The 20,901-nt window shown below is 38.9% G+C and overlaps 1 protein-coding gene across 2 annotated transcripts in view; it reads right to left on the reverse strand.

Annotated features, from left to right (window-relative positions):
• ANO3 (anoctamin 3) overlaps positions 1-20,502 on the reverse strand; it is a 488,615-nt gene extending 468,113 nt beyond the window's left edge. For both annotated transcript variants that reach the window (XM_019477060.2, XM_014602446.3), the window contains exon 1: positions 19,961-20,502. In XM_019477060.2, coding sequence (XP_019332605.1) covers positions 19,961-20,114 — 154 coding nt within the window. In that variant the 5' untranslated portion in view covers positions 20,115-20,502. The remainder of the gene's footprint in view (positions 1-19,960) is intronic.
• Positions 20,503-20,901: the final 399 nt, after the last annotated feature.

Here is a 20,901-nt window from a genome sequence, read left to right on the forward strand (position 1 = left end):
GCCCCAGCTCCTGGTTCTTTGAAAAGCCTTGCACTCATTGGCTGCTGCAGCAGCCATCGGGGCTTCTGGGACCTCATGGCAGATCCCACCCCCATGCAGTGCAGGACAGTGGGGGGGCAGCAGAGATCACTTCCCCCACCTGACCTGGCTGAAGCTGGTGAGTGCGGGGCTTTTTTTTTTAAACGAGCCAGGGCACTGGGGCCAGGAGAGCAAGTGGGGATGGAGGCTCATAGCAGAGCCCCCCCCGCAGCATGGGGCACTGGGGGGTAGCAGGGACCACTCCCTGCCTGGCAGGAGCCGGTGAGTGCAGGGATTTTTTTGCTTTTTTTTAATAAGAGCCAGGATGCTGGGGCTGGACAGGCCAACCATTGATGGGGCTGGGAAAGCAGGCTGAGGATAAAGCCTGTTTGATTTGGAGATTCGGCTGATTCAGCAGCGGCCCAATCTGCAAATCAGATTCAGCTGAATCGATTCAGGACAGTGATTCAAATCACTGAATCGAATCACTGTCCCCCAAATTGGCTGACTCCAAATTCAAAGCAAATAATAGCTGCTTCGCACAGGTCTACAAAATAGATGTAATAAAAGGTATGATAGGAGCTGACCATAATGTCAATTTAACATGTGGCCAGTTGCCCAGCCACTGAAGCATAAGGAAGGTTGGAAAGCCTTTCAGGGCTCCAGAGGATGATCAGGGTGTGAGATCCCACAATCACACTTCCTGCCATGCATGAATGTCATGAGACAAAACGTACAATTGTTGGAATACCACATCACACCTTTTAACTTATTTTAACTTCTACTTCTATCAGGGGCCACAGTGGCATAGAGTAGATGTTGAAAGAGAGTGAGCAGCATATTACCAAGGTTTTTTTTTCCTTATTGCTCTCTCCCTTCCAGTCTCCTGCATTTAAGATCTAGGAAGTTCTGATTTAGAGGCTGTATTCCTAACTCTCATGATCAATAGCTACTGATGCACCGTTCCTCCAAGAATTTGTCCAATCCCTTTTTGAATCTGGTTAAAACTTTCAGCTTCCACAACATCTTGTGGCAATAAATTCCATGCTTTAATTCCATACTGCATGAAAAATAATTTTATTTTGTTATTTTTTAATTTATTACCTACTAGTTTCATTTTATAATCTCTAGTTCTTGTATTGTGTGAGACAGTAAATAACAAATCCCTATTTACTTTCACTTCACCATTTAGTATTTTGTAAAACCTTATCACGCCCCTCCATCCAAAAAGCCTAGGTTTAGCTTCTTTACTCTCTTCTCATATGGAAGATCTTCCTTGCCATGAATCATCCTTGTTGCCTTTCTCTGCACATTCTCTAAATCTCTATATCATTTCTGAGGTGCAGAGACCAAAACTGGGCACAGTATTCATTCAAGGTATGGATGCACTTTAGATCTATAAAGAGGCACAATGATACTTTCTGTTTTGTTTACAATTCCCTTAATAATTCTGGCCTGACACCTTTAAATGTAAGTAATTAAATACAGCCTAAACAACAGTGCACTATGTATGTATGCACTATCAACATTTTAATTTAGGTTATCTATTTTCTAAAGTTTGTTTTTGCAAGTGTACTCTGCAGTCACTGAAGAATGCTTAAATGTATAGCGGTACCAACAAACTATTGCCTTATGACTAAGAGCCTTGATACATAAAAAGTCCTAGATTTAGTCCTTGATACAGAATAGAGAATAAAAACAGACTTTAAAAAAATAAAAGTTCTCATAACTTTTGAAAGCTAGCTCTTTTGGTAGGGTTTTTTTTTTTTTCCTTCTTTTTTTCTTTTTTAGACTAAACCAAATACTCAGAGGGCACGTCTACATGAGACAAGTAATGCACAGTAGACTACTTCTACTGCACGTTAGAGTGCACAGCAAAAACCATGTTAATATGCTAATGTGTAGTACTAGTAGTAGTCTACTGTGAATTAACTGTCACACAAAAAGCATGCAATGTGCAGTATGGCAGCCTACTGCGCATTTATTTAGTGCTTGATTATACAAGTACTAAATTTAATGCGCTGTAGGCACCATGCATTAACAAAAATATAGATGTGCCCAGAGCAAACCAGAAATTTAGCATCAGAGCCTCAGCTGGTGTGAACTAGCCTAGGTCTATAAATTTTACCAGCCACAATTAGATATAGATCAGCTGGGAACATATCCCTCAGAGTTCCTATTCATCCTCAAGCAAGAAATGTTATAAACATGTCTGGGAGGCAGAAGGGACTATGAAATACAGCACTAGGACTAGCTTAAAGCCTCACTTTCTCACTGACCCGCTGGGAAGCCTTGGACAAGTCACTTTCTCTCTTTGTCTATTTCCCTTCATGAAATGGGGATACCGACTTCTGAGCGCTACAGATGAATACTAGTACTAGCACATGTCAAACTGCCACTCACTGAAGTGAATCAAATGAGCATAATATTTTAGGGAAAGGTGTCTAAATATGTACAGTCACAAATACTTGAGCAAGATGGTCAGCTCTGAGTACAGGAATGGATAAGAGGAACCTCCATATTTTAACTGATCATCTTGCAGTTTCAAGGAAGTCACTCAAGACATTTTTACACATGTTCCTGCATACAGTGCTGGGTGCTTTGATTAGTTAGTCACTCTACTTTAAAGCACCTGTGCATCATGTGTATCAGCATCGCCATGCATCTCTGCACTGAAAAAATGGTGGTGGAGTGTTTTGAAATAAAGCTCATCCAGTGTGTTTTATTTCAAAGCACACCACTACCATTTTGTCACCGTGGAGATGCATGGTGACACTGATATACGTGATGTGAGAGGCTGCCAGAGCACATCAATTTCCATGCTCTATTTCCAGTGCATTGTTGCAGGCTCTGTGCACATGTGTAGGAGCCCTCAGAGTCCAGCTTTTAGAGGTGCCAAATAAAAATAAATTCCATTAGAAGTGAAAGGGAGTTATGAGTGCTCAGTATTTTTGAGGAAGCATTATTTTCTCTGCATTAGGTTGCCACATCTATAGAAAAACAAGGTTTTTTTACTACATAGTACCATAATGGGGATTAACTAGTTAATATTTCTGGTGTGCTCTAAGACCATACGGTCTTATATAGTTACTGTATATTATGGTTGCTTATCATCAGTATTCATTTATCATTCCCTTAGATTAATATACAAAAGAACTTAGTGCCAAGGGTCTCATTTAATCCTTCTATAATGTACAGTTTTGCCAAATCCTAGGAAGACAGACAGTTTAGCGAATCATGACAGGAAGTCCTTTTTTATTTTTGCACATTATCTTTCTTAGTAACAAATGTTTATGGAATACAATAAGTTTTCCTGGTACTTTACAGAAAAGAAAGGACATGTTATGGAACATGAAGATAAAAAATGGAAGTAAATATGGAATAGAAAGAGTTGAGGTCAATAGATCTGTACCATTAATATCATCTAAGGATATCTCAATATGAAATCTGCAGTGAGTAAATCATGAAATTTTTGTTATAGGTGAGAAAAGATTCAATTAGAGAAAGAAAAATAAGCAACAGAGGAATGGATTTTAATGGTATTGGAAGCACCATGAAAGAAGTAGGTTTTGAGGAGGAAGATGTGGAGATGAGGGGACAGGGGAAATAAGGTTGCTTAGTACCTCAAAAAAGAAAGACTTTCAGGAATAGGAGGTGGGATGGGGAAGGAGTAGGGGAAGGGAAAGACAAAGATTGAAAGGAACAAAAATTGGAGGAACAAGGTAAGAGCAGGCAGAAGGGAAAAAAAAAAGGTGGAGTGTGGTGATGAGCTGAAGCCCAGTGCAAAGCATTGATGAAGTGGAAAATATTAAAAAGAGAATGTGGAGAGATTTCCAGAAGAGGAGGTGAAAGGCAGAGAAACAAAAAAGGAAGATGTGTTAGGTGCTAGATATTAGATAAACTGAGACGGGACAGTTAGAGGATCCAGAAAGAAAGTGGAAATACTTGGGGAAGTGTCCAACATTTTGGCTCTATCTTGAGAGAATGAGAAGAAACAAGACTTGATGTAGTTTTGAAAGAAAGGAGCCAACAATTAATGTCAAAATGAAAGTCTGACTGAGGGGTGGGGCAGGAAGTGAAGTTATCAGCAATTATAGAAACAGTTTGGAAGGGAAAAATATGACTGTTTAATTGTGCTAAGTTTGAGAGAAGCATTGGAGGAAATGTTGGAGGAATGATCAACTGTTGAGTTTCCTGCCCTTCCCCAATCACTGACAGAGACCGGATACCACAGACAAGTGGTACAGCAGTTCCTATAATCCTAGGCAAAGTAAGATACAAGCCTAGTCAGAGAGGGACATAAAGAAAGAAGAGAGAGCTGTCAGCACAGAAGTGATGACACAGCAAAATAGCAGATGAAATAATCTGGAAGGTTAATGCAGATGGAAAAAATAGGAGGAGGTGAAAGTCAGACAACTGAAGTTTCCCTCAACAGTTAGGTGAAGGAGTGACCAAGCAAGGTGAAGTTGGTTCTGCTCTAGGTGACAGAAAGGGTAATTTTGGAGTACTGGAGAATGGAGAAAAATAGTCTCGCTTCTGTTAAAAGTACAAATAACCTGCTTTAAATATCCAGATAATTTTTTTAAGGAGAGTAACTGAACATGCCTTTGGCCTCCTCTCATCACTTCCTTGTTATGGTGACAAAACAAGCCAATTGACCATACTGATTCTGTGTGAAACATGAAATGGTGACTGTGATTCTATGTTCTTACAGAAAGGGGGAAAATCCATATTAAAATATATTTGTTACTTTATCAGATCATTTAAGCAGGAAGACAAAGGCAAATACTTCCAAACAAAATAGGATGTCAACATTTATAAATAAATACTTAAGTTCATTCAACCTCAGTTTAGATGGGCCTTGAAAGTTGAAGAGCAGATTATTTATGTCCACTTTGGGAATGGGTGGATACACACACACACACACTCAAACTATGAAAATTATTCTTAACATTTAAATTTTGCTTGTCATTTTATTTTTTAACACAATATAGTAATACCACAAAAAATACTCAAACTATCCTTACTGGTTTTTTTTTAACTAAAATATTATTGAGTTTAGTTAATGTCATTGAGCAGAGACAACCAGTGCCTCTACCAGGCATTCAAAAAGCCACACAAAAATGTCAGCATGCATGCTGTAACAAAACTATGGCTCTCTTACAATAGTTCTTTGCTTTCTTCAAACAGAGACAGCTTTCAATGTGCATTCATTTTTAACAGAAGGACCATTTAGAACCATCTGAATTTACCCATATCTGTGACCAATGCACATTGAAAGTTATGTGAAGGTAAGGCAGGTATAAACCTGTAGTCTTAGTTCAGTCAAAATACTCTCCATTTAAATTAATACTTTGGCTGAGGTTTATCTGGTGCTGTCATGGTATTGCAGTACACCTCCAGGCCTCGTGCTAGTTCTCTGTGGAGAGACCTGTCCATTTTTTTTACGGTCATCCCCCACCCCCCCCAAAAAAAACAACCCACAAACAAAACACAACATTCCCATCAGTATGTTTATCCCATATGGATCACGCCTTTTATAGTTATGTTCAGTGCTGGCTGCATTTAATCAACTTCATAGCTGGTTTCCATTACTGAGCACATGCAGCAGTTTAATGATAAACAAAATATTTAATGTTGTTTCCTCGTAGGTGATCACAAGATGAGGAGCTTGGTGTTTGGAGTAGAAAACTTCATCTTATATTGAAGTAAATATGGTACTATTTTGAACAAAAATGAGCAAAACATTTGGTATTTTCAAGGAGATTAACAAGATCTGTTACTGTAATTCCATATTTGAAAACTGAATTTGCTAAACTATATCTTTTCTAATTAGCATTATTCCAAAATGAAATTCAACAATATCATACAGCATTGCAAACAAACAAGGATTGAAGCCTAAAATAAAATGGAAGAGTAAAAACAAAGCTGAACTTCTATATATATACCCTAGACAGTAGTGACCTTAGGGGAGGGCAAACCAGGTGACCACCTGGGGCCCCACACTTTAGGGGGGCACAAAATTTTGCAACACATGTTGTTTTGGGGGGGGGGGGTGAAGTTTTTGCAAGGAAGTGGCTGTATTTGCATTTTAACACACAACTATTTATCTAATTCCCCCAAAGAATATTAAAAAGATCCACGATACAACTGTGGTGTGTTAATATTTACCTGAGTACATACACTTTGCTTCTTGTTTTGTATACTCTCTAATAATAACTGTGTGTGTATAGGCTGTGTTAATATTTATGATAAAAAATAATTACATTCAATATATAATCAATATTGTATTAATGTTTAAGTAATTGAAGCAGAAAGCAATTGACTTTACAGAATATAGGCAACCAGAGAAACTAATTGTGGTAAGATTACTCAGTTTATAGCAGTTAGAGTGCTTGGATTTAGGAAATTTTCTTTAAAGAGGCTTGTCTACAATAAACAAAGGACTCAATTACACTCATAATCTTATATAGAGAAGTATAATTCATGGAGATAAGTTTTCAACAAGGTGAATTTTTAGCAGCAAATTTGAACAATTCAGCACTGTATATGGATACATAGGCAGACAAATTCTCACTATGTGCCTTTGAAGAACACCTTCTAGTACCACTCAAATTTATCTCTATTTATAGCATACATCTTTCAGATCAAATAAATGAGTGTGTATAACTTTCACCTATCCCCATAATGCATGATGATATATTTTCAGATTATCTTACTTGAAAAGTAACCAGGCTTAGCACCTGCTATGCTACATGGAAACATCCCCTTTAAAAAATAGTGTTATTCCAAATTCTAGACAATATCAATTTATACAAATGTATACCACAGTCATACAAGGTTCTTTGGGTGAATCTGATATCTTTTATTAGACCACCTTAAATAGTTGGAAAACAATTATTAAGCAAGTTTTCAGGTTCAAAAATACTTATCTGCCTATGTCCTTAGACCAACACGGCTACGACCTACACCCCTACTACAGTTAGAAGCACCTTCTTGTTTAAAAGTGAAAATTGGCTCTCAAATGGCTTTAGTCTTGAAAATTTGTCCACCTCTCATAGCAAAATTATATTTAGCTGTGTTCTATTACAACTCAAAGCCTCAGTAATACTAATGCATAATTATTATTATATTAGCATTTTAAAAACATACACTTAATTATATAATTAGAAACCTAATCTTTTAGCATACTGAATGTCAAGATTCTTTTATTAAAAAAGAAATGGCTGAAGCATTCAGACTTGTTGCTGCTAGCTTAGATGTAGGATGCAATATTCTGATTCAACAACAGAAGACAAAGTGTGATCAGTAATAGTCCTTGAGAAGTTCTTGCATGTTTTCTACAAAAGAGTAAAGTTTGAGGTGAACCATCCAGCGTATCCATAAACACTGAACATAATGGGCATTTTTACACGTGCTCTAGGACATGGCACCGGGCACTTAAATAAGCGAGCACTGGAAAAAATAGCGGTGGGGTACTTTGAACTAAAGCTCCTCAAATGTGTTTTATTTCAAAGCATGCTGCCACTACTTTTTCAGTGAGGGCATTAGCAATGTGTAGGGGGTGCACATCGGTGCATGTGCACCCCCTGAGATTGGCAATGCACCCCGTGAAAAAAACATCATTGATGCTGCCGGTGACATCTCTGGATGGTAGCTGCTTGCCATCCCCGCTGGCCCTTGCCTCTGACACCGCCAGTGGTGTCTGTGGGCAGTTGCCAATTGCCGCTGGCTGCCACCAGTACTGCCAGCAGCACCTGCAGGTAGTCAACGACTGCTGGTTGGAGCTCACCACCCCTTCCCCCCCTCCCCCTGACCCTGCCATGGCTGCCTGCAGCAGCTTCCTGCTCACTGCTGCCATGTCCCTGCCACTGCCACCTGCAGGTGGTCACTGTGCCCCCCCAGTCCCTGGGGGCACGTGTTGTTCGTAAGTGTAGGGACATGGGGACGCTGACACATGTGAAGGCTGGAAGGCTGCCGAAACATGTCAATTTCTGTGCTCCAGCAGACTCGGTTAATCAAGTCTGCTCTAACGTGTTGGGTTTTCAGTGCATCAAAACAGGCTCCCCACACATCTCTAGGAAGCCAATGTAAATGTACTATAACTGTTAAAATCAGACATCATACTGTAAAAGCAGCATGTGCTGCATTTAAAGCATTCTTACTTCTATTATTGTTTCTTGGGGAAGTTCAGATATAAAATGTATACATGTTTATAGAAATAGAGAGGACTGTGCTACCCAAGAATAAATTGTTAAAATATTTTCTTTAAATAGGCTAGGATTAGTTGATCCATTTCTAGCCCCTACTTAAAAAGCAAATAGTTCATTAGTGGGAGGAAGAACATAGAAAAAAAATGATGCCTCTGGGAAAAATTAAACTTCTATATCCAGCTTAGTTTCCATCTATTGTAGCCATGAAAGGATAGAAGTCATGAACCTTGAGGGCAGAGGTGAATGTCTCAGTATGCTAGACCTCTGTGTGAGCTTTGCATTATTCATTGGCTATGGGCCTACTCTGAGTATGCAGTTTTCTTTTTTTGTTGTTGTTTTTTTAATTGAACTTTCAGTATATAAAGGCATAAGTTAAGAGATACAAGCATCTCTTTCTAGCACACAAAGTACATCTTTCAGAGCTCTAGCAAATATATTGACCCATATCACCATCTCAATGTTACTGTTGGCAAGGCTTTGCTGCATAGTTTCTATTCTAATTCTAAGGTAATGCAAAGGTGTGTGAAACTATCATCTTCCCTTACCTTCCCCTCACCCCCAGACACTAAAGCAGATGTCAGTTTAATTTTTCAAGTGGCAGTATATTTATTGTATTAGTTTGGACATACTAAAATCTACTTCTGTTTTATTTCATATGCTCAAGACACTTTTTTCTGAGGATTTGACACAAATTGTACAGAACAGTTCCATTTGGCCTCCAAGGTAAAGTCAGAATTAAAAATGACAACAGTTCAAAAAGAGATCTATAGTTTTTCTGTTATCCATCAGAAATAATGAAATATATTACATACTATGTGGAAGGCAGGGGATTGCTAATAACTTATTATGTCTCAACTCTGCCACTGAATTAATTATTTCTCTCAGTGGCTTTGAACAGAGCCTTGTCTTCATGGCCGCATAACAAGTAGAAGGATTGTTTCTGAATATTGATCTTCTCAGCTGGAGTGTTTTGTCAGCTGTCCCTACAAAGGAGGATTCACTGAGGGAGATGGAGAATGGAGTAACAATATGGTGCCTGATCCTATTGTGAAATAGATACAACTTCCCAAAAGTCAGCAGGTTGCATGCTGTTTCAAGGCTGGGGTGAATGTAATGCAAATTAAGCCCATGGAAATTAAGGCCATGGCTTTTCCTTGGGCTCTGGTCCCACAAAGAGTTCAGTTCAAGATCAGTACTTAAACTGCATCTAAATTAACAGCAATGATTCATAACTTAACAGCTTTGTTCTTATTTGTATTATGTCATAGAACCCAATAAATGGTACTGTGATACCACAAAGCTTGTCTAAATATGTCCTAACCATGCAGCTGATCCAAAAAAGAGGCATCACCCACAAGTCTTCCACCTGAGTATTTCCTGAATCACCACAGTTGCAACATCACTTTAACACTAGTATATGATACAGACTATGATGTGTGCAATTACCATTCCCAAATGTATCACATGCATATGCAACTCTATGGACCTTTTGAATTTTATGTTAGCTTTTTTCTGGTGGGGGAATTGTGGGGAGTGGGGAGAATTACTGAAATCAAAAGATGAGAACAAAATAATAGTGATTTAGGAAGCTTTCAGTAAAAAGGAATAGTCTTCAGGGGCTAATGATAATATTTTCAGTCTAAAGGACATTTACAGGCGGGAGCTAGGTGACTTTCTACTAAAACATTAGCCTTCCTTTATTTAAAAATCTAATGGATTTAGATGTTATTCAGGATATACATTTTTACCAGGTAAAGTTTTTCACAGATATTCCCATTTCACCAAAGTAAATATTCCATACAAAAACATAAATCCCTCAACTGTTCATGTAACTATCCATATTAACTGATGTTGAGAGGAAATTTTGGTTCTGGCATCAAGATGTGATGCTTCTATAAATGCTAAATAGATCTCTCTACATTTCAGAGGTGAAAAGCATCAAAGTAGCTAAAAGCAGAGTTTTTCTATAGATTATGGAAATTTAACTTTACATCTTTTCAAATCTAGGACTAGACCACCTGGAATTCTTTTGATGACATAAAAGCTCTTGTTCAACCTTTTTTTTATTTTACCCACAGAGGCTGAGGGACTATGGAACACCTGAACTTTAGAACAACCACTGAAGTATTCATGCTCCCAGAGGCTAACTTGCCAGTCCAGGCTTGCTAAAAGAAAGAATATTCATGCAGAATAAAGCTACAATCATATCTTTCTGTTGCTGTGAAGATGTATCCAAAATGTGCAACAACCATATTTTCAGTGCATTTGTTACAATGAAAAAGGAAATGCTTTTCGTCATCTCTATCACCTAGGATTCCTAGACCTAAATTAAATCCATATTAGATCTAAGGCAGCTCCATATTAGGCCTGTGCGAATATGGAGCTGGTATTCACTTCAGATTCGGATTTGGCTGATTCAGGGGGCAGTGATTCGATTCAGTGATTTGAATCCTTTCCCAAATTGATTTGGTGGAATCTCTGACTTGAACAGTCCCCATCTCCAACCCACACTCATAGCCCTGTCAATGGCTGCCCTGCCTGGCCCCAGAGTCCTAGCTCTTAAAAAAAACCAAACCCCGCACTCACTGGCTCCTGCCAGGTGGGGGGGGCAATCCCCTCTGCCTTCCACTGCCCCATGCTGCATGGGGGGACTCTGCCATGAACCCTCAGAGGCACCCACAGCCACTGTAGCAGCTGGTGAGTGCAGGGCTTTAAAATTTATTTTTTAAGTGTCAGGATGCTGGGGCCAGATGTGGCAGACATGAAGGGGAGGGGCTAGGAGAGCAGGCGGGGGCGGGAGGCACTCAGAGGGGCTGGGGGAACAGGAAGGGGATGGGGCCTGGTGGGGGATCCCCCATGGTCCCCTCCTCCCTGCTCCAGGACCATTCCCCCCTGCTCCAGCCCCATGCCCCCAGCATGCAGTCCGGGTCCAGCTTCCTGAGGTGGCTAGTGGGTACTGCCCAAATTATTGAATCTCCAAATCTTCTCCTAAGCTTTTTCAATTCAATTCAGACCTTTTTATTGGTCTCCCAAATCGAGTCAGATTTGGAGATTCAACTGCTGAATTGGGCCAAATCTCCTCCAAATTGATCAGCAACCAAAGTTTCTTGCAGCCTTACCCCATGTGTCAGGGTGCTAGGAGTGGAATGATGGTCAAGAATGTGGCCCTGCTAACTTTGAAAATGTATTTCCATGTCAATAGGAACATAAGAAGTGCCATTCTGGTCAGACCAATAGTCCATCTAGCCCAGTATATTTCTTCTGGTAGTGGTCCTAGTTAAACTGCTATCTACTTGATGAGGAAGGAAGTTCTGACCGGGGTAGCTTCCAGTGACTATGGGGTTGTCTTCCTGTCCCTCACTTGTTCACATCTCCAGGCAGATTTAAATGTATGCAGCCCCTTTTTGAAGCTGGCTATTCTACCTGCCTCCACCACCTCCTGTGATAATGAATTCCACAAGTTAACTATACTTTGTGAAAAAAGTACTTTCTCTTGTTTGTTTAAATCGCTTATGTACTAATATTTGCAGATTTCCCCTAATTCTAGTATTTCAGGAATTGGTAAACAATAGTTCCTGTTCACTTGGTCCACACCCTTCATGATTTTATAGACCACTATTATGTTCCTCCTCCATTCCAAATGAAAGAGCCTTCTCTTTGTATGGCAACTACTCCATACCCCTGATCATAGCTCTTCTATGTACCTTTTCTAACTCTACTACATACTTTTTGAGGTGCAGGGACCAGAACTGCAAACAGTGTTCAAGATGTGGGCACACTATGACTCTGTATAATGGCATGAAAATATTCTCAATTTCATTTTCAATTCCCTTCTTAATGATGCTGAACATTTTATTGGATTTTAAAGGTGCTGCCGCATTTAGATTCATAGATTTTATTGCCAGAAGGGACCTTGGAAGATCATCAGGTCCAGCCCCCTGCACCAAGCAGAAAAGATAACTGGGGGTCAGGTAACTCCAGCAAGGGGTCTAGTCTCCTGTTGAAGATTTCCAGGGTAGGTGACTGCACCACCTCTGGAGGGAGCTTATTCCACAGTCTGGACACCCTGACTGTGAAGAATTTTTTCTAATGTTGAGCCTGAATCATTCTTCCAGGAGTTTGTGGCCATTACGCCTTGTTTTCCCCTTGGGTGCCCTGGTGAACAGTTGGTCACTGAGCCCCTGTTGTAAGCCCTAGTGTAGTGGTAAGCTGCTACCAGGTTCCCTCTCATCCTTCTTTTCCTCAGGCTGAAGAGTCCCAGATCCCTCAGCCTTTCCTCATATAGCTTGCCTTTTAAGACTCTGATCATATGGGTGGCTCTTCTTTGAACCCTCTCAAGTTTGTCCATGTCCTTATTAAAGGGTGGTGCCCAGAACTGGATGCAATACTCCAGCTATGGTCTCACCATTGCCAAGTAGAGTGGAAGAATCACCTCCTTGGTTTTGCTGGAGATGTATCGATTAATGCATGCTGGAGTATTATTTATCCTACTGGCTACAGCATCACACTGCTGGCTCATATTTCTGCTGTGGTCTACTATTACCTCCAGGTCTCTTTCATTTGTGGTGGTAGTCAGTTTTGGTGCCCTCAAGCCTGTAGGTGTATTGGGGGTTGCTAGTCCCAAGGTGGAGCACTTTACTTTTCTCGACGTTGATCTTCATCAGGTTCCGATCTGCCCAACTTGCCAGCCTGTCAAGGTCCACCTGTATCTGAGCCTATCTTTAAATGTGACCACACTCCCCCATAACTTGGTGTCATCTGTAAACTTGGCCAGTGAGCTCTTCACCCCCACATCTGAATTGTTAATAAAGATGATGAAAAGTACTGAACTGAGCACTGACCCTTGCAGGACTCCACTGCCCACTTCTTGCCAGGATGAAACAGATCTGTTCACTATGACTCTCTGGGTTCTTTCCTGCAGCCAGTTTCTCACTCACCTGACTGTCTTGGAGTTAAGCCCACAATGCTCCAATTTTCTCATGAGGACATTGTGGGATACTAAATCAAAGGCCTTTTGGAAATCAAGGTATACATTGTCAATCTACTCTCTTGTGTCCACCTAGCAAGTTACCTGGTCATAGAAGGAGCTGAGGTTGGTAAGGCAAAACCTGCCCATGATGAATCCATGCTGCTGTCATTCAGAATCTTACCTTCTGCAAGCTTATTGCAGATAGACTCCTTGATAAACTGTTTTAGGATTTTCCCTAGGGTGGAAGTTAGGCTGACTGGCCTACAGTTACCTGGGTCCTCCCTCTAGCTCTTTTTGTGTATGGGTACAACATTGACCCTCTTCCAGTCCTCAGGGACTTCTCCAGAGTGCCACGAGTTATGGAAGAGTTTCACTAGGGGTTCCGCAATAACTTCAGCCAGCTCACATTTTTAGAGAATGATAATGACTATCTACAATGACTGTCTACAATCACTCCAAGGTCTCTTTCCTGAGTTTTAACAGCTAGTTTAGAACCAGAATTGTGTATATATAGTCAAGGTTATTTTTCCCCAGGTGTATTACCTTGTCAAAATTGAAAAGTTCATTTGGCATTTTTTTTCCTACTTAGCTTGGTGAGATCTTCATGCAGTTGTCCCCCCACCCATCCTGTTCATCAGCTTGTGACTCAATTACCTGGAATATTCTGGTATCATCTGCAAACTTGGAGCTTTCACTGTTCACCCTCATTTCCAATCACTGATGAAAATGCTGAACAAAATAGGGCCCAGCACAGATCCCTGTGGAATTCCACTTCTGACTTCCCTGCATTCTAAAAGTGACTACTTAGCCCTAGTCTTCGCTTCCTATCTTTTAACCAGTCCTTAAACCACAAAAGAACCTTCCCTCCATTCCCATGGCAGTGTAATTTTTTAAAGGAGCTTTCAGCAGGGGACTTTGTAGAAAGCTTTTGAAAGTCCATACATAGCATGTTGACAGGATCCCTCTGGTCTACATGTTTGTTAACCCCCTCAAAACCCCCCCAACATACTCACGAGGCAGGATTTCCCTATAAAAACACCATGCTGATTCTTCAACATTTTATCCTTTATTATAGATTTTACCAATTTGCCAGGAATGGAAGTGAGACTTACTGGTCTATAGTTCCCGGGGCCATCTATAGAGTCGTTTATGAAGATAGGCACAGAGGCCATTTTTAACGATAGGTTAAATACCATTGCCAGCCATTCTGAAATTTCACCTCTGAGTTCCTTCAGAATTCCTGGGTTAAAGCCATCTGGTTCTGGTGACTTATTAGCATTTAATTTATCAATTTATTCTAAAAATTCCTCTGTTTTTGCTTCAATATGGTCCAACCTTTTAGACCCATCTACTAGGAAGGATTAATTTGGCATGAGAAGTTCCCCAGTATCTTCTGCAATAAACAAGGATGCAAATAATCTGTTTAGCTTGTCTGTTATAGAATTATCATCCCTGGGTGCCTTTTTAAATTTTTATTTTTTTTTAACACCTGCTCATCTAATGGTCCCAGTAATTGTCTAGCTGGCTTCCTGTTTCTCATATATTTTAAAGAAAAGTTTTATTATTAACCTTAGCAACTTTTTGCTAAACACTTGTCAAATTCTTTTTTGGCCTGCCTTATTTTGTTTTTATGCTTGACCTGACAGAGCTTTTAAGTTTTCCTGCTTCCCTCATTTGGGCATGCCTCCTGTTTTTTGAAAGATGCCTTTTTGCCTTGAATGGCCTCCTTAACTCTTCTATTAAACCATGTAGGCATTTTATTGGTCCACTTGGTACTTTCTTTGATTTATGGTATAAAACACACATTTAAGGAGGACCACATCATTTGTTATTTTACTCTGCTAATTTGGGACTTTTGAAAGATTACTTGTTTGTTCTTAATACTAAGAAGAGAGGTAGTTATCTGTGTTAGCCTGAAGTCAGTCAGAAGGCAGGGTAGATATGTACCTTTACAGACTACCTAAATAAAATATAGACAGAGAGAGAGAGAGGGAATATGACTGATGGCAGTCCATTTCATTCAGCTGGATACAAGGGAAGCAGCCCCTTTGATTGTTTCAGTCATTAAAATCCAGTTGAACTTTTTTCTGATCAATTTAAGGTATGGTATATATGTCCCACAGAGTATGAATACTTCACTTTGACTCTTAAACTAACCGAATTACTTAAAATCCTTTTGTGGATGATCAATATTTAGATTTTTTCATTACTAGAAGTTAAAAGATACTTCTGCGTGGATTCCAAGTAATGCCTTTCAGAGCATGGTTGCAAGATAGAGTTAGAAGACAAAAAGACCGTGTAATATGGTTGAGGTTCTCAGCTATTTGAAACTACTGAGGGAGACATAAGGCAGTATCTCTTTCAGGGACAACAAAATCATTTTGCCACAAGGATCTACAACTACAGAACTCTGGAAAGGCTCAGAAGTAAGGAAACTTCTGAAATACAAACTTATTTGTATCCTGTGGGAAATTTTCTCAAAAAAAGAAGACTGACAAGAACTTGACTGAGGTCCTATATTTCTGTTTCTTCATCAGCCTACAGTAATTTCAGTTTCAAAGGAAGAAGGTATTGCCAGAGTTGTAATACAGGCATTAATTTCACTGTAACACTTTAAAATTCATATTATTCTCCATACTCCATTATTATACCTTCATAAATCATCAGGAGCTTTTTCTTGTTAAATTAGAGTTGTTCAGCACCTATTAAATTGCCTTTTAATTAATTCTGATTTCTTGCAGGCACCCAAAACTACAGCTATTCTAGTCATACCTTTCTTTAGAGATTTGACAGACTTACTGGTGATGAATCCATTGTCATGGAAGTGAAAAATCATTTGTCTATTCAAGGTGCATGCTGGGCCATGCAATGTGGCCCATTTAACAAAGCATCTTTTGGAATATGACATTCCAACATCACACTGAGAAGCAATCAGATGTGCCCTTGTATTTGGCAAGACCACTCCACCAACTCCACACGACTTCAGTGGATTGCAACATGCAGAGACTAATAGTGCTACTAGGAGAGGTATATGGCCTAATGCAGTAACTATAGAGTCCCATTGAAAAGTAATACTTAGTTGCTTTCACTGATGCTTTAGTATTACAGTTGATTGAATAATGCTTGCTCCCCCCCCCCACCCACCACCTCCTCTCTCATTCCACATGAATATTAAACCTAATTTAAAATAGAATGTGCTTGGGTTGTGCTTATACTCATGCTTGCTTTCTGCCAGCGTTTGCAAATCAAAGACTAGCTCATACAAAGCAAACAGACACAAGTACTCACACTGGTAATGTGGTATTTTTTTCTTTTTGGAACATTGCTTGACAAGAGTTAACTCATCAACAGACCTGATTCTGCAAACACGATCTCCTACGGGGGACACCAGGACCTGTTTCAGCTCCACCAGAGTGCTCTAGGGTCATACTACCTATATTCAGCTAACTGGAGCAAAGCATAGAAAGGTAAAAAAAGAAAACAGAAAAGTATCAAGAATAATATATTTATGATTCTTTTAGTTTTCATGATACAAGATGTGCCAGTTAAGGAATATGGCCTTGAACATGGCCATATTTAGTTTTATGGCAAATGAATAGCATTCGCAGGAGCAGGCCATTAGAAAAGGCCCTTCTTTTGGAATTCAGAGGTCTGGCCTAATAAAGAAGAATACTTCAGCACAGGCTTATGTGAGCAGAGAGAAGTAGTTAGCTGTGTTAGTCTGAAGTCAAGCAGAATGTAGGGCTGAAGCATCAGATGAAGTGAGCTTCAGTCCACATAAGCTTCTGCTATGTATAGATCTACCCTGGTTAGTCTATAAGGTGCTAGTCTACCCTGTCTTCTACAGGCTTACATGTCATTACATCAATGGAACAGAGACTTGCATTTAAGAACATGATAAAGGGACAAACTTAAGTACATGTTAAAAATATTACTGAGACCAAGCACAAGCAAATTACATTTTGATCTACAAAAGACATCTTCTCTTTTAAAGGAATCGAGTGAACACAGGGCACTAAAAATAACATTTTCTGTTGCATGGTATTTCATTTCATTGTACTATTTACAGTATTTCCTGTTTGCTATTTGTGTTGAAAGCAATTTTGAATTAATTTAAACTGATGGTTCTGCCAGCAGAAAATTTTGTTTCTCCCTGTTATTTAATTCTGCATTTTGTTCTGTTTAAAAAGGCAGCCTCATTAAAGTTCTTGATCAAAGAGCTGGAAAATAGATGCCTTTCATGAAGGAATCTGCCACACATTGTTTACAGGAGCAACATTTCATAAATGTACAGGGGGAAGAGAAGAAATGAGAGCTGTTATCATGTGCACAATACTCGTTCTAGGTCCCTAGTGATTTTTTAATGAAGCTCCTCTAGTATATGTAATGAGTTGTGTGTTATATATCAACGTTTATTGGTGCTTTGGGTGATATTTAATCTTTTTTTTTTTTTGTATAGTCCATTGAAAAAGAAAAATAAGAAAGACTGAGTGCAAGCTCTCAAAGCTCTAGTTCAGCTATGTGAGCTAAGAAGACTGATCCCTGTGTCCATCCAGATGGTGTTCCAATGTCATTTTGTGTACATATATGGGTCCCTGCTAACAAATCCCAATGCAAAGTCCAAGTATTTTTTTTCTAGCCATCAAGATTTTCAGGTTATTTATTGCACACATGTGGGAAACTTAGCATTTTACATCAGCTTTGTAACTGGAACATGAAACTGAGTTGCCTAGAAGTAGTCTATACATTAAGAAAACAGAGATCCACTATTTTATGTTAGCCACAGTATATCTGTTTTTATCAATGGCCAGGGCTAGGCACGTGGAAATTTCTTTTTTGAAATGACATAGTGGAAGCCAAAAAGAATTTGTTTACAGCATTTCATTCAGAGCTCAGCCAGCCTGTAGTTATTCTAAACTCTGCTAAACTAAATATTAAAGCAATTAGGAGGAGGAGAAAAGACTAAGATTTCCATTGGCCTAATGTCATTACTGAAAATATTAATGAACATTAGTAGCTTTTGCCACAATGAACAGAGATCAGCTTAAAAAAGGTAAAGTTTGTCAATATACACCATACTGTTGTTGAAGTTACTTACTAGTTTATGAACTGGGAACACATACATAATGGATTTATACAGAAATATCACTTCATAGAGTATGATATCAGTAATTATTTGTTAGTGGTCACATCTTACAAAAGACACTCATTTAACCACATCTTATTTTATAGCTGCACTGCCCATGACTTTCTACACTCCATTTCGTCACATAACATAATTCTATTTTCAAATCAGCAAAATTATTTATACTTAAGACAAAGCCCTCTTGTTTGCTCTGTAGAACAGAATATTGTTCACAACAGGATATTGTATACTGTGCATCTAGTTCATACTGTATTTTCTATTGTGATTTTAAGGTCACCAATTAAATTGCTGAATCAACAAGATTTTATGCACACTTAATTTTATGCAAGCAAATAGTTCAATTTAAGCCTGTGTCCGCATTTAAGAACCTGATTTTTGTAATAAGTTTTAAGGAACAGGGTTTTTTTTTTCTTTTGCAAAATGTTAGGCAATAAAGTCATCTGATCACAGTGTGTTGAAATTGTGCTATTCCAGGACAAACTATAATAAATAGGAAAGGCTGAGGTTCATTATTGAGATTAATATTAATCAAAACCTTGTTTACATGTGAATTCACATGCTTTAGCCAAGGTGCATGACTCACCTGGGATGGTATATCCTGAGGAAAAGAAACAATCTGTGCTCATATTCAGTTTGTATTTATTTTCTTCAGCATTAAAGGGGATATGATGGTACACACCAGTAACTTGAGGTTTCCCTGATTAGGCATGTGAGGCAAGGTGTACACTGAAGGCTGCTGTCTAGCATTTATCATGAGTAGGAGGTCATTAATAACGTGGGAGGTATGCAAGTGAGATGCTTCAACCAGAATGAATGACAACCACATTTTTAAAAATATCAGATACATGCTGTATTTCAACTTTCCCATATGAATTTTCAAGGAAACAAAAATGGCAAATTAGAGACAAAACACATGTTCATATTTGGGGAAGTGTATTCCAGCTCTGTGTACTAGCCTGGAACCAAAACAGAACTTGTAAATAAGCTGGAAATAGCACAGAATTTCATGAGTTGTAGGAACATTATAGAGTCAAAGTATTGTCCCACTTCGCTCTTCATCAAGTCTCCATTAGACTCAAATCTCTTGTCTAATGTTTGTTGGGAATGTGATGAGACAAGGCAGAAGAGAAGTCAGAAGTGGCGAGTACTGCAGAGCACAGCCCTACACAATCTAGGAGATTCTCAGAGGCTTCTCTAATTTATGCTGAGGATGTCTCATACTCTGCTGTTGTCCAAATCCCAGATGATTTGAAGGTGACACTCAACTTTTCCCTCACTAGTTGAATCTTAGCCTTTGTGCTGCAGTTCTCAGGAAGTGTAGCATAGAATCGAGCCTCCCCTCTCTTCCCTTCTATTTATTTATTTTTTTTATTTTTAATAAATCATTATCTGCTCAAACCTCTTTTCAAAGCAAAAGCATGATTTTGTTTTGGACACTACAAATATCTGAGCGCAAAATATATCAATAATAATAAAACCAGTCCACTGCTGATTATCAGGTCCTATAAAAGTATTTTTCATTGAGACAATTCTGAGATATTATAACTTACTCCATAAATATTACAAACAGATTTGGGAAAAAAAAGAGTTAAATAAATATAACATCAAGCTTACCGGCAGGTGCAGAAAGTGAACAATATAGTTCAAGACTGCAGTGATCAGCAGGTAGTTCTTTGAAATTATGTTGCCTAAAGTCAAATTTTGAATCATTTTGATCCTTGATCTCTTCTGGAGAAAGATTTTCCAGTTCAATTATTGAAGCTGACATTGGAGGGTAGTCACAGATAAAGTCTTAAAATAATAAAACACCCCTCCCACTTAAAAAAAACAAACATAAAAATAAACAGCCTAACAACAACAGTTCAGCTTTCCCAAAGTTTTAGGTTTAACTACTTGCAATTCCCTCTGATTGAAAATCTTAGTATTGCAAAAGCTTGTCCAATTTCTTTTTAAAGTCTGAGATCTACCATTTCCAGTTAGTTGTTTTTCAGCTCCAAAGTATTTTCTAAATTGCCTACTTGTCCACCAAGATAAAAAAAAAAAATATTCCTTTAAGAAGTTCCTCTGTTCTTAGAGTGACAGCACGATTATGGTATTTTTGTTAGCTGCTACAGAAATAGACAGGATAAGTGGAGACATCTGTATGTCTGCTAAGATCTGTCTGTAATAACTTTGTTTTAACAACTCTAATTCATGTTTCATTATATATTGGTCCAGCTGGGAGGAGCTAAGCAGTACAAATGCAAACAAGTGCATTCCACATAACAGCTCATTAGTTGGGAGCTAGCAGCTGAAATGTAGAAGTTAGTTATGTCATAAGGATGTTTCTTAAATCAGGACGCAGAGATCTATCCTGAGTTTATTCAGCAAGATAAGTGAAAATAGGAAAGGTCAAAGTGATAAATATACAATCTAGATAGAGTATATTGTATACACGTATACACATATACACACTTGAGTCTTGCAGCCCAGCTGCGAGGCTGTAAGCTTTTTTTTTACGGGATACAGCTGTATTACTGTTAGGAAAAGAAAACATTTCATCCTTCAGATTACCT

Source organism: Alligator mississippiensis, chromosome 2, assembly GCF_030867095.1.
Source record: "Alligator mississippiensis isolate rAllMis1 chromosome 2, rAllMis1, whole genome shotgun sequence".
NCBI lineage: Eukaryota > Metazoa > Chordata > Crocodylia > Alligatoridae > Alligator > Alligator mississippiensis.